General features: G+C 35.1%; 1 protein-coding gene and 1 pseudogene across 1 annotated transcript; both read left to right on the top strand.

Moving 5' to 3' along the window:
• The first annotated feature begins 243 nt into the window (after nucleotides 1-243).
• On the top strand, nucleotides 244-4,667 carry LOC110896236. Its single transcript, XM_022143700.2, has 3 exons — nucleotides 244-379; nucleotides 3,529-3,992; nucleotides 4,521-4,667. The coding sequence occupies exons 2-3, from the start codon at nucleotides 3,555-3,557 to the stop codon at nucleotides 4,665-4,667; spliced, it is 585 nt and encodes a 194-aa protein (XP_021999392.1). The 5' UTR covers nucleotides 244-379; nucleotides 3,529-3,554.
• LOC110893811 lies at nucleotides 4,521-7,717 on the top strand (annotated as a pseudogene).
• The last annotated feature ends 4,698 nt before the right edge of the window (nucleotides 7,718-12,415 follow it).

Genomic DNA, 12,415 nt, shown 5'->3' with positions numbered 1-12,415 from the left:
GTTCTAAATTTTGTGACTTAACACATCGCAACGTGCGTCTTTGGTTTAACTTTTTTTACGTTTCGTTCTAAATTTTGCGAGTTAACACGACGCAACGTGCGTGTATGGGTGAACGTTTTTACATCGTCTTTTTTTTTTTTCGTTTGACAGGTTTAACATAACGTGCGGGTCTTAAGTCAACTTAGTTATAACTAAAGAATCCCCGCCAATGCGGCGGGTCTCAGTTTTACATAATTTCTCAGTTCTTTAAAATTTGTTCGTCACATAGTTCACTGAGCAGTTTGAAACCTTTCACGACGGTTCTCAACCATCTCGCCGGAAAATCATTGCCGGTATCTCCGCTGCTGACGTCACACCATCACCGATCGAACTTCCACAGGTACGATTTTCATCTATCGAATCGTTTAATTTGTTCCGATTGTTTGCGGTTTTCTAGGGTTAGGGTTTCGGTTTCGGTTTTATTTAGGTATTTTTCAATGATTATAGGTTGCATTTGTAGTCTGTTCAGTTCTCATGCGTTATTTTAAATGAACTGGTAAGAGAATATAATGGAAAGAATGCATTATAGGTTCTTAGTTCTAACATTAGGGTTTAGATGTTCGTACATGTGTTATTATCAATGGTGGTGACTGGTGAGAGTTGGATTTTTGCACATTGTTTTGTTTTACAATCATTTGAGAACAAAAATCTGGCAGTAAACTTTAATTTTAGGGTTGAGATTTATAGATTCATGTTAAATTAGGGTTCATTCTAGTATTCAACCTTAGTGATCAAGAAATGAATAAATGGTGAATAGATTAAATACATTGTAGTTAGGGTTTTCATGGTGCCTTTAATGCCTCACATAGTCACATCTTAAGTGATAAGCAACTCGGTATGTTTTTAGGACTTGATTACATGATCACTGTAGTTTTTTTAATAATATGTGATCTATCTGGAAAACTGTTTTTGTACTCACCGACGTTGGTTGCTTTTACATTTACGTGCAAATTTGGTTTCTGTATGAACTAGATGCTCTTTGTCTAAATCGAGTTGACGCAATCCGTGTGTTGCGCGGGATGTCGAAAATGTAAGATAAAATAGGTTTTAATTAAAAGAATCTATTTGTGTTTTATTTTTTTATACATGTTAACTCATACAAATACTATATATATGGCATTGGCATACAACAAAACGTTATAACAAACAACCGACTTCAAAATTTAAATAATATCACTTTTCTTTTAAGATCATAAATTTGGAGATTTTTTTAAGGTTATGCTAAAGTTTTGAAAAAAAATTCATCAGAGCAAAAATAATAGAAGTAAAAAAACATTATTCCATGGTTTAAGCAGTGATGATAATAGGCATAATTATGAAGTCATAGACATCTAACCAAAGTACTTCTAATCATAGTCACATGGATTGCGGTTCGCTCCGGTACCCGGAACGAAAACGGGTACGCGGTCCGTGCATTTCTAAAATTCAGTACGAAGCGGGGTAGGTTCATTCGGAACGCCAATTCGGTACGCGGTATGGTGTACCATATACTTTGGTACGTTGTATCGTATACAAAACAGTTAATAATTTTTTTCAAAAAAAAATCCAATTTAAAATAACACATTGTATAATAAATATCTATACATACCCAGGTGTGAATTGGCACCATTAAAAAACAACGGGAAAGAAGAGCATGTAACGACATAATTGAATTGTCAGATTTTAATTCGCATTCCAAAAGTCTAATTACTAGTTTGAATCAACCTGTTCATTTCCGGTACGCGTATTGGAGTGTTCCGAAACGCAGAATTAGTCAATTGGAAACACGTTTTTATATGATTCGGAACGAATTTAGTGACAATCGGGTACAAAAATTTTTCCGATCCGGATCGCGAACCTGTATTGTTCAGTTCGATTATGTACCCGATTTTGGTACGGGCGATCTGGTTCGCGGTACGTGGGGGAGGCCTGCGAATCCTGTGACTATGCTTCTAATTATAAGAAACTTTTTTTTAATCTTTTTTCTTTTCTTTTTCACTATCTTATCTTTTTTCCAAAATAGACAATGAACACTGGTATAGATTTCTATTTTCCAAAACTATCTCAGTTCTAAACATGTATATAGTCGGTGAGATACAATGTTAATTTTCTCATAAATGCACAATATATATTGGATTAATGATCATTTTAGTCCTTGGGGTATGTCTTGCAATATTAAAAAGGATAATTTAATTCAAAAACCTAATGTTGAAAATATTTTGCAGAGCAAAAATCTTTGTACACTTTATGCCTTTTGACACCAACAATCAAAACAACAAACAATCTGGTAATTTTTATATACAAAAATCATAGGAAACATCACAGATTACAAATGATAACAGAATATGGTATGAATTCCTAAGGGTGCAGAAGGCATGTTCAATAATAAATAATCTAAAACAAAACAAAGTGCAAATTCTGGTATATGTTCTTCAGGACGTTCGAGCGCATGCTCAAGAATTAATATTGATGTCATGGTGGTTGTGATGCGAGTAGGAAATTAAAAAAAATCATTTGAACAAACCATATTGAATCGAAGGAACATAAGTTCAATTGTTACCTTTGATGGGATGATTGGTTCTTCTTAGTTTACAAGAGATTGAGGGTTGTGAGTGGTGGTGTGAGAATTTGGGGGTATGAAGAGATTGCTAAAACGGAGGCGTGGAAGCGGTCCGTAAGAATTTAATATTTTTTGTTATGTTAACATTAATTAAATAATTTGATATGGGTAATTGAAAATGTGATGCTGGGGTAATATTAATTAAATAATTCTTGATTTAAAATTGTGAGGCGGAATGCAGTAAGTTGTTTGGGGTGTAATATTAGTTAAGTAATTTGATTTGGCATGGGTAATTGAAAATGTGACAATGGGTTAGTATTAATTAAATAATTCTTGATTTAAAACGTGAAGCGGAATGCAGTTAAGTCGTTTTGGGTGCGGCATTGTTAATGCTTTGTGCTATCTTTTTGTATTATGAATAATGTAAGTATATATGTATTTTCTAACCAAGTCGACTTTTTAACGAAGGGGTACAAATATAATTAGGGTTTAGATGTTGTTAAATGTATTATTATCAACGGTAGACTTGTGAGAGTTGGATTCTTGCACATTGTTTTGTTTTACAATTATGCGAGAACAGAAATTTGGCGGTAAACTTTGATTTTACGGTTGAAAATTTATAGATTCATGTTAAATTAGGGTTTATTCTAAAGTAGGAGCTTTATATTCAACCTCAGGAATCAATATATGGTGTAAAGATTAAATACATTTGTAGTTGGGGTTTTCGTGTGGTCTTTAAAGCCTCACATCTTAGGTGATAAGTAACTTGTTATGTTTTCAGGACTTGATTACATGATCACTGTTTCAATTATGGTGTTTTTTTTAAACAATATATGATTCTGTGAATATTGTTATCTATCTGGAAACCTGTTTTTGTACTCATCGAATTTGGTTGCTTTTACATCCATTTGCAAATTTGGTTTCTAATACTATAATATCTTTTACATTAGATAATGTCTGGCACTATAACTACCTAATGGAGCCATCGACTGAATACGTGGCGTTTGAAGAGAAGGTGAAGAAGGAGATTTACATCGACAATTTATCCCCTCAGGTTACGAAAGCCGTTTTAGAGAACGCAATCAATCAGTTTGGGAATGTGAAAGACGTTCAGTTTGTTCCCACGTCTTTCGCGTCTTACAGTGTTTGTGCTGCTCTGGTGGAGATGGAATCAGCCAAACAGGCTGAAGAAATCATCTGTGAGATGGGTGATTCTCCTCTTATGATATCCGGAATGCCCAGGCCCGTGAGAGCCCAAAAAGCCCAAGTTGAAATGTTCGAGGACCGGCCCAAAAAGCATCAGAGAAGGATTGTGTGCCGTTGGTTGGATCCAAGTCATCAAAACTTTGAGCTGGCTGAGAAGATTAAGGATCTGACGAAGAAACATGCTGTTGAGGCTCAATATATAATGGAGGTAAAGACTAGACTACTAGAGTAAAATGCCATTTTCGTCCCTGAGGTTTGGCCAGTTTCGCGATTTTCGTCCAAATGTTTGTTTTTTAGGGTCCGGATCCAAAAGGTTTAAATCTTGCCATTTTCATCCGGCTCGTTAACTCCATCCATTTTTCTCCGTTAAGTTAGGGATATTTCTGTCTTTTTTGCTAACTTAAAGGGCAATTTGGTCTTTTTCACTTAATGTAAAAAGACTGAATACCCTTGAAAAGGGCCAAATTGCCCTTTAAGTTAGCGGAAAAGACGGAAAGACTCCTGACTTAATGGAGAAAAATGGATGGAGTTAACGAACCGGATGAAAATGGCAAGATTTCAAACCTTTTGGATCCAGATGCGAAACAAACCTTTGAACGAAAGTCGCAAAACTGGTCAAACCTTAGGGGCGAAAATGACATCTTACCCTAAGTACTAATTGGTATTTTGGTTTAAACTGTGAAATATTGTATTGTATAAATGTCAAGTAAATGAAGTTTATTATCTTTTTGTGCAGCTACAACTTGAAGAAGAAGAGAAGCTGCATAAACAGCAAAGTGAGACCCTGAAAACAAACTACAAGAAGTATGAGCTGATTGATGATGCAGATGGAAATGTGAAGCGTTTGAAAGCTGAATATGGGATTACGCTCAACGACCACTGATCTGATGCTTCTAATTTTCATGAGCTTCATAGAGTTAATGTTCAAACCAAACCTTAGAAAATTGGTAACGGGTATAATAACCTATTAATATTATAATACCATTTCATGAGCTTCGTATGTAACATATATATAACTATTATAATACCTACATGGTCTGTTTTTTAAGCCACACACAGCCATTCACCATTTCCCATCACACTCACTCCACCACACGATCTCTTGATTTTAATCTTCAAACCAAACCTTGCAACTAGACCCTTCATTGTCAGACTGCGGGGAGTGGGGTCGTTGGTTGGGCGGGGAAAGCCCTTCAACGCCAGCTGCTCCACTCCGTGTTGGGCTTGGGTATGGCGTTGCCCCTTTGGCGTGGGTTTTCACGCCACACCACACCCCTCATTTTTCACCATAAGCTTGTGGATCCCACCCTCGCCACGTGTCGAGCAATGCAAGCCCCTCCACTCCCCGCAGTCTCAGTCTCACAAAAACCCCATTTCACTAATTCCCTTTTTCACCTTTAAAATATCTCATTTTCTATTTCTTGATCCTTGTATACGCACCAACTTTATTGATAATCTCCAAGAACTCCCCTTGTTTTAATCAAGATTCTTTCAGTAGACTTCTTTTTTTATAACTTATCTGGGTATCATTCATTGTGATGTAGATTTGGGTAATGGATTTGAAACTATTTGATCCCTCAGTTTTTATGTCAAATTTGATTGGTCAAAAGGAGATGTTGTCTTTCTCCACTTTTAACTTCAAGGCTGGCTCTCTTAAGCTCTCCCCCTTCATCTGTTCTTACAAAGGTATTATTATTATTACTATTATTTTGCTGAAAGAGTTAGGATCTTCGAACACAAATAAATATCAATCAAGATGGTTAATTTTGGACTTAATTTGCAAAAGATATGAAAGATTATAAGCTAAAGTTGTTGTAGTAGCATTTTTCCAACTCATGTGTTGAAAAGTTGAACTGCGCATTGATTATTTGCATGTTTATCTTGTTTTAAAGGTGCTTCTCATGAGGCTGCTTGTTTAAGTACTTCTTCACAAGATGCTGTTAGTTTAGTTGGGAAAGAACAATATGGTGTGGAAACTTCTTATACATATCGATATGATGGCTCAAGCACAAACTTTGGTAGTAGCATTTTGTTTAGGGAAAACCGGAAAAGCGAGTTCTCGATGCATTTGATGATGAGTATGGTGATGGTGTTGCATATCTAGAGAAACTACCATCTGATACGAATGTTTTCGTCTCTATTCTTCGATCATCTCTTTCGCTTTGGAGGACAGAGGTAAAACAACACTCAGGTAGGATATACCCTCAAACATGTACCTAAAATACGCCTGCTCTTACAATGTGTTTTCATCATACTCGGTAAATCCCACCAATAGCAAAGCTAAGGTAGGGTCTGAGGGGGGTAAGATGTAGACAACCTTACCTCTACCCCGTAGGAATAGAGAGGCTGCTTCCAGTGAGACCCCCGGCTCGTTCTTACAGTGTGTTTATTCAATCTAATTGCAGGGTAAGAAAGGAATTTGGCTAAAGTTGCCCCGTGGAAAAATGTGATCTTGTTCCGATAGCAGTAAGGGTATGTTCCTTTTGGGCTTTTTTATTCATCTTGATGATTTAAAATTTGGATAAACATATTCAAGATTTTAGCTTTTCCTATTCGTTATAGGAATGCTTTCAGTACCATCACGCGGAAAAAGGATACATTATGATGACGTATTGGATTCCCGAAGAACCATGTATGCTACCTGCCAATGCTTCCCATCAAGTAGGGGTCGGGGGTTTCGTGATGAATGACAAGAATGAGGTAAGTGTTTCATGTTTCATGAATCTAATTTGACATGTTATTTATGAATTTGCAAAAGTTAAGAAAAATGTTGTTGGGTGCAGGTTCTTGTGGTCCAAGAGAAACACCGTGCACCTGAGCTTGCTGGGCTTTGGAAGTTACCAACTGGATTCATTCTTGAGGTGTGCATTGTTACCACTTAATCTTACACTTGCTGTCTACATAACTCACATTTACATTTTTTTTTTTAAATTTATTTATCCTTTTGATGTTAAACAGTCAGAGGAGATATTCAGTGGAGCGGTGAGAGAAGTGAAAGAGGAAACCGGGGTAAGAATCCATAAAAATAAAATGGTAACTTTTATTAGTGTGTTAACTGAAGTCTAAAGTTTTATGCTTCATTTTTCTTTTGCAGATTGATACCGAGTTTTTGGAAGTTATAGCTTTCAGGCATGCGCACAATGTGGCTTTTGAAAAATCAGATTTGTTCTTCATCTGTATGCTGAGACCAGTTTCAAGTGAGATCAAGATTGATGATCTTGAAGTTCAAGCAGCCAAGGTAAAAGGCTTAGTTCTGTGATATGCGTCGGTTTTCAAATAAAAAGTTAGAAAATATCTGTACAAACATAAAAATGACAAAAATCAAATATCTTGCTCCATTTTTTTTATTTTCTGTACAAACATAAAAATGACAAAAATCAAATATCTTGCTCCATTTTTTTGTATTTTGTTGCTCTACACATGATATTAATTATCAAAGGATTGACGGTCATTTGGGTTAATTATGATATTTGTAGTGGATGGCACTTAGGGAGTTTGTTGAACAACTGTTAATCAAAGGAGACAATATGTTCAAGAAGATCATTGACATGTGCATTGCTAGGATCGGGAAGCGCTACTGTGGATTATCTGTCCATAAAGTCGTCTCTAAGTTCAACAACAGATTATCTTCCTTGTATTATAACGTTGTTGATGATCAAAGGCTTGGTTGTTCTTCCCATGATTCTTGCTCCACTTCCTGCACCTCAATTTGATCCTAACTCGTGTTTACAATGTATCTGTTAAAAGGATAACTATATGCTGCTGTATATATGTGTATACTAGGAAGGGAGGAGGTTTGTGAAATGTATATTTGGTCATAAATGTATAGATGCTTATTCCATATCTACACACGGTTGTAGACCTTAATATGCTAGTAATGTGTGACGGGTTCGACACACATCTTATAAAAGTAGCATAAATAGTTTAATATCACTCTAATATGTGTGTTAGCGTGTTGTTTTTATTCCAACACTTGTTAAATATTCCTTATTGCACAACTTTAGCTTCCGAGTATTCCATGATCTCATATATTCGATTTGTTATGTTGAGAAATTTTAATATATGAATATTTTTATAAGTGGTACGTCGTGATGGAAAGACACGGGGAAAATGGTGAATGAGTGTGATTGATGGATGATATCACCATCTAATGCCCTTTAAAAATGTGTAATGGTTAATGTCTCTATTTTATTCCTTACTTTCCACTATTTTTATTCTTTTTGGGCATTGCTATAGAAATGCGCCACCCTCTTCATGCCCCTATAATGCCCAAGGGGGCGGTGTTGAGGGCATTATCAAACCTTTTTATGCCCCTATAATGTCCTAAATCTTGCGCCGACCATACGGGTCAAACTCAGGTCACACGCGAGACCATACCCAACATAAACCAAATTGATAACTTTCACGACCTTGCACCGACTACACAGATGTTTCCAAGTCGCGCGCGTGATCAGGACTAAAACGAAATCAATTCTGACACTTAACTCCTTTGACAAAAGGCCTGCCTTCCTCGAAATTTTAATGGGTCGGTTTTCATTCGCCATATGATAATTTTTTGTTTGTTCCGGTTCGGGTCGGATTGGATAGAGTTCATACAGATCCGGCAAGTACTATATAGATATAGCGAGTTCACACTGATCCGACGAGTTCAAGAGGCGGTGACAGAACCATAACTTTTTTTTATCTAGAGGGCCGTTAAAGAATTGTAATGTGTAGCGAAATAAGAACTTTTAACCTTTCGGTCGAAAATGTTCTTTCTTCATGTATTGTCTGTTTACATCCTCTAGAACATTAATGGATATTTGGCAACTTCTGAATAGTTAAGTGCTGAACTAGTAAGAGAGGTCTGAACCATTAAGAGCCAGTATAATGCTTAACCATTCAGAGACAAATGTCTGACCAATTCAGATTAGAGGTCTTAACCATTCAGACTTTATATAATTCTTAGCCATTCAAAGGCAAATGTCTGAATCATTAAGACATTTACTCGTGAAACAAATAATCTGAACTATTAAGTGTTGAACCAGTAAAAGATATAAACCATTAAAAGCCCTATTAATTTATCTAAGGATATGATGAAAGCTTCTTTTGTTATTATTTTACTTAGTATTGAACGAATATTTTAAAGCCAGGTGTCTGGTTTTTAGATGTTTGGATAAAGTATGTATATGAATATGAATAAAAAACTATAGAAAAAGTAATAAAGCAATAATCCTAAATTATATAAAAATAAAATGCTATAGAAATTCAAAAATTCAAATAATTAATATAAGATAGTATAAAATATAATGAAAAACAAAAATAACAATCAATCTTTTATATTAAAGCAAAATAATGTTGACTATTTGACCATGAGGCAATAGTCTTTGGCCAGATAATTGGTGTTTGAGCGGCAAAATGCTTTATATGGAAACCACTCAATTCTCAATCAATCAGTTAGAAATCTTCTCGAATACGTCGTCTCTTCAATCAATCCTTAAAACCCTAATTTCAATCTCATATATCTTGGCATATATCTTGGAGTTGGTTTGAAGATCCATCCAATTCTTGCGATTTCATACTTCTTCAATTGTCTCAAACACAAAAACTATCTAGGTATGTTTTCTTGATCTTTCATGATGTAATTCAGATGATCGAGTGTGATGTAGGGTTATATGATGAGTATTGGCGACGGTGGCTATGGAGCTTTGAAGGTATGCGATTGGAAGAAAGAGAGTCGTTGTATGGTTGATTGAGGTAAGATTATAATTTTTTGATTCATTAATTTTGATTGTATGGTTTATTTACATCCCACCCTCTTCTTTTTCCCCTTTTCTTTCATCCCCTTCACATCAACAAACCTTAATAATCATCTAGGGTATCTATGGCCGCCAGAGCCTTTGCCAGAATCTTCTTTTGTAAATCCCTGTATTGCTCATTCATCTTCACTATTTTTATCTATTTTCTGACATCTTTTCATTCATAGCGATTCAATTTTTTAGGGTTTTTATTGTGAAGAGGTTTTGATGATGAGGATATCAGATAGCCTAGCCGAAGCCATGGGAGATGGACAATCTGAAATTGATTTCAATCCTTGCTAATCTACTGAATCTCGTGGAGGTTTTTTATTTATTTCTTTTACTATTTCAATCAAAACAGTGTTCTATAGATTGATGAAAATTGAGGACACTGATATTAATGGTCTCTTAAATATTTTCATATGTAATACTTATCTTGATTGTTGTATCTTATTGAGTAGAAGTTGTGCCTTTCAATGAAAATAAATCTTTATTTGAAATTTTGAATCTTTCTCTGGGTGTAGCTTGATAATGCATATCAAGCTACCGTGCTTAGGTTTTGTTCAAATCAATAGTAACATAGCAACGGATACAAGCATATCCTTTGTATATCCACTTAGGAATTCACATTATCATATCAGTATTCTTCTTTGGAAGGTGATTTCCAAATTCAGTTTATTTATATTTTTATGTGCTTAATTAGGCATTAATTTCTTTATTTGAAATTTTGAATTTTTTTACCTGTTAGGGAATAGGAAACTCGTGATAGCATGTATTCATGTTGTTTTCAAAGTTGATCTTTGTTTCTAACATGAAAAATATGTAACAGAGTTGGTACATATGAGTAATAGAGATTAACATTAATATTCATAATCTTATTGATGTCCTAATATGAGAGCTTTTGCAGGCCAGTTCTTTGTGAGAATTTCTAGCCAATTTTTATAAGGTATTCATATTTTTTTCCATTTTTTAATTCTAATACAAGTGGAGTCTTCCCAATTGGAGTCGTATGTAGGCGAGTTCTTTGTAAGATTTCAAAATATCATTCCTTTTTTCAAGTATTTGTCTTTAATACCTTGAAGATCTTCTATCATCTCAATTTGAGCAAACAAGTGGAGTCTTCTCAATCAGAGTCGTATGTATGTTTCCTTCACCGAATCTATCCCATTGTTAGATTTATATAATGGTTTTTGGTATTCTTATAGATTTATTAGAATTTTACTTTGATAATCAGTGTATCATCAAAGTTATATTACATCTGTGGGATGGGCCAACTTTCAATAAAATTTGTTAAGCATTTGGTAAGATATTATTATTACTAAATCTTCTTGGTAAGAAAAGGGTTTATGTGGGATTCAATTATGTAAACCGATTAAAAAGTGCTTTCGTTTTCCCCCATGTGTATTTGTTGCAAGTGTTATTGATTTATACTTTGGTGATGTGATTTGAAACCTAATGTGGTTGGGGATTATGGTTTTCTATCATTGACTTTGCATGAGAAATATGAAAGAGTGGTGCGGCGGCGGCGTGTTGAGATTGGGTTGTACAATGTAGAAGGAAATCATGGGATGGGGAGATAGAGAGAGAAATGGATGGGTAAATAATTCCTGCAACAAGCATTTGATGATTTTTCATTTGGAATTGCTTGAGGTACTTTGATTTGTATATATTTTTACGTTTTTTATTTGTTTTTCTTCGTTTTATGGATGCGGATGGGTTGCGAGACATGTAAATCTCTGTGTTATTTTTATGTCCGATTTGCAATCAGGTTGTTGATGGTCTGAGATGATGACTTTTTGTTGTTTGTGAGGTTAAATCCTTCAATATTTTAATATGATAACAATTTAGTGTTTGGATTATTCTTTAACAGGTGCCGCAAACAGAATATCTAGACAAAGCGGATCTGACTAGATATTAGTCGTTCTCATGTATCTGATGCTTCTTCTTCTTCAGGTGTGAAAAGGGGCAAGGTTTGAACACGTTGACTGGCCACAGGAACCTAAGAGGAATGAATTTTGGATACGGGAAAGACTGCACACTTACTTTCTACAAGGAGAAACCAAGAAGAGGCCGGTATGGGTATATATTTCACAAAGTTCTAATTTGTGCTTCTAATCTGGCTTATGCTTTGTATTTTGTATGTTGTTGTGTATTAATAGGTTAAGTTCTATCAGTTTCTAAAAGCAATTTTTGAATAGAAATCTGGAAGAGAAATCTGAGTTGTTTTCATAATTTGATTTGATTTTTCCGGTTCGCAATCAGGATTTTTTCAGTATCAATAAAAAGTTTCAATTTTTACTTTTTAATTTCATTTGATTCAGCTGGGATCTGCGGTTCACGCTTAGTGGCTTTTGCAGTCAATTAACGAAACCTGCGAATTATGGATGTTGAGAATGAAAATTGCTGGGAAAAATCTAAGGTCTGCCCATTAAAGTTATAATTTTTCTTCATTTTCTACTTAGTTTTGTTATTTACTTATCTTAAGTTGTCGAAATTTGTTTGTTATACGCGTTTAGAAGGATTCATGGAGGATGACACGCCTATTAGCTTATCAAAGTCTCGGTGTAGTCTACGGTGACCTCAACACGTCTCCCCTTTACGTTTATCAAAGCACATTTGCCGAAGATATTCAGCTCTCACAAACAAATGAAGAGATTTTCTGCGTACTTTCATTCATTTTCTGGACTTTGACACTCGTGCCGCTTTACAAATACGTGTTCATAGTTCTGAGAGACGGAGACAACGGTGAAGGTAATTAGTTTCTTATCTTTATTTATGATTTTTTCAGTTAATTCACAGTTAGAATTATCTAACTGTTTAGTTGATGTTTAGGTGGTACATTTGCACTTTATTC

Source organism: Helianthus annuus, chromosome 7, assembly GCF_002127325.2.
Source record: "Helianthus annuus cultivar XRQ/B chromosome 7, HanXRQr2.0-SUNRISE, whole genome shotgun sequence".
Classification (NCBI taxonomy): Eukaryota; Viridiplantae; Streptophyta; class Magnoliopsida; order Asterales; family Asteraceae; genus Helianthus; species Helianthus annuus.
The sequence above is the reverse complement of the archived record's forward strand: the minus strand, read 5'-3'. Positions and strand labels throughout refer to the sequence as shown.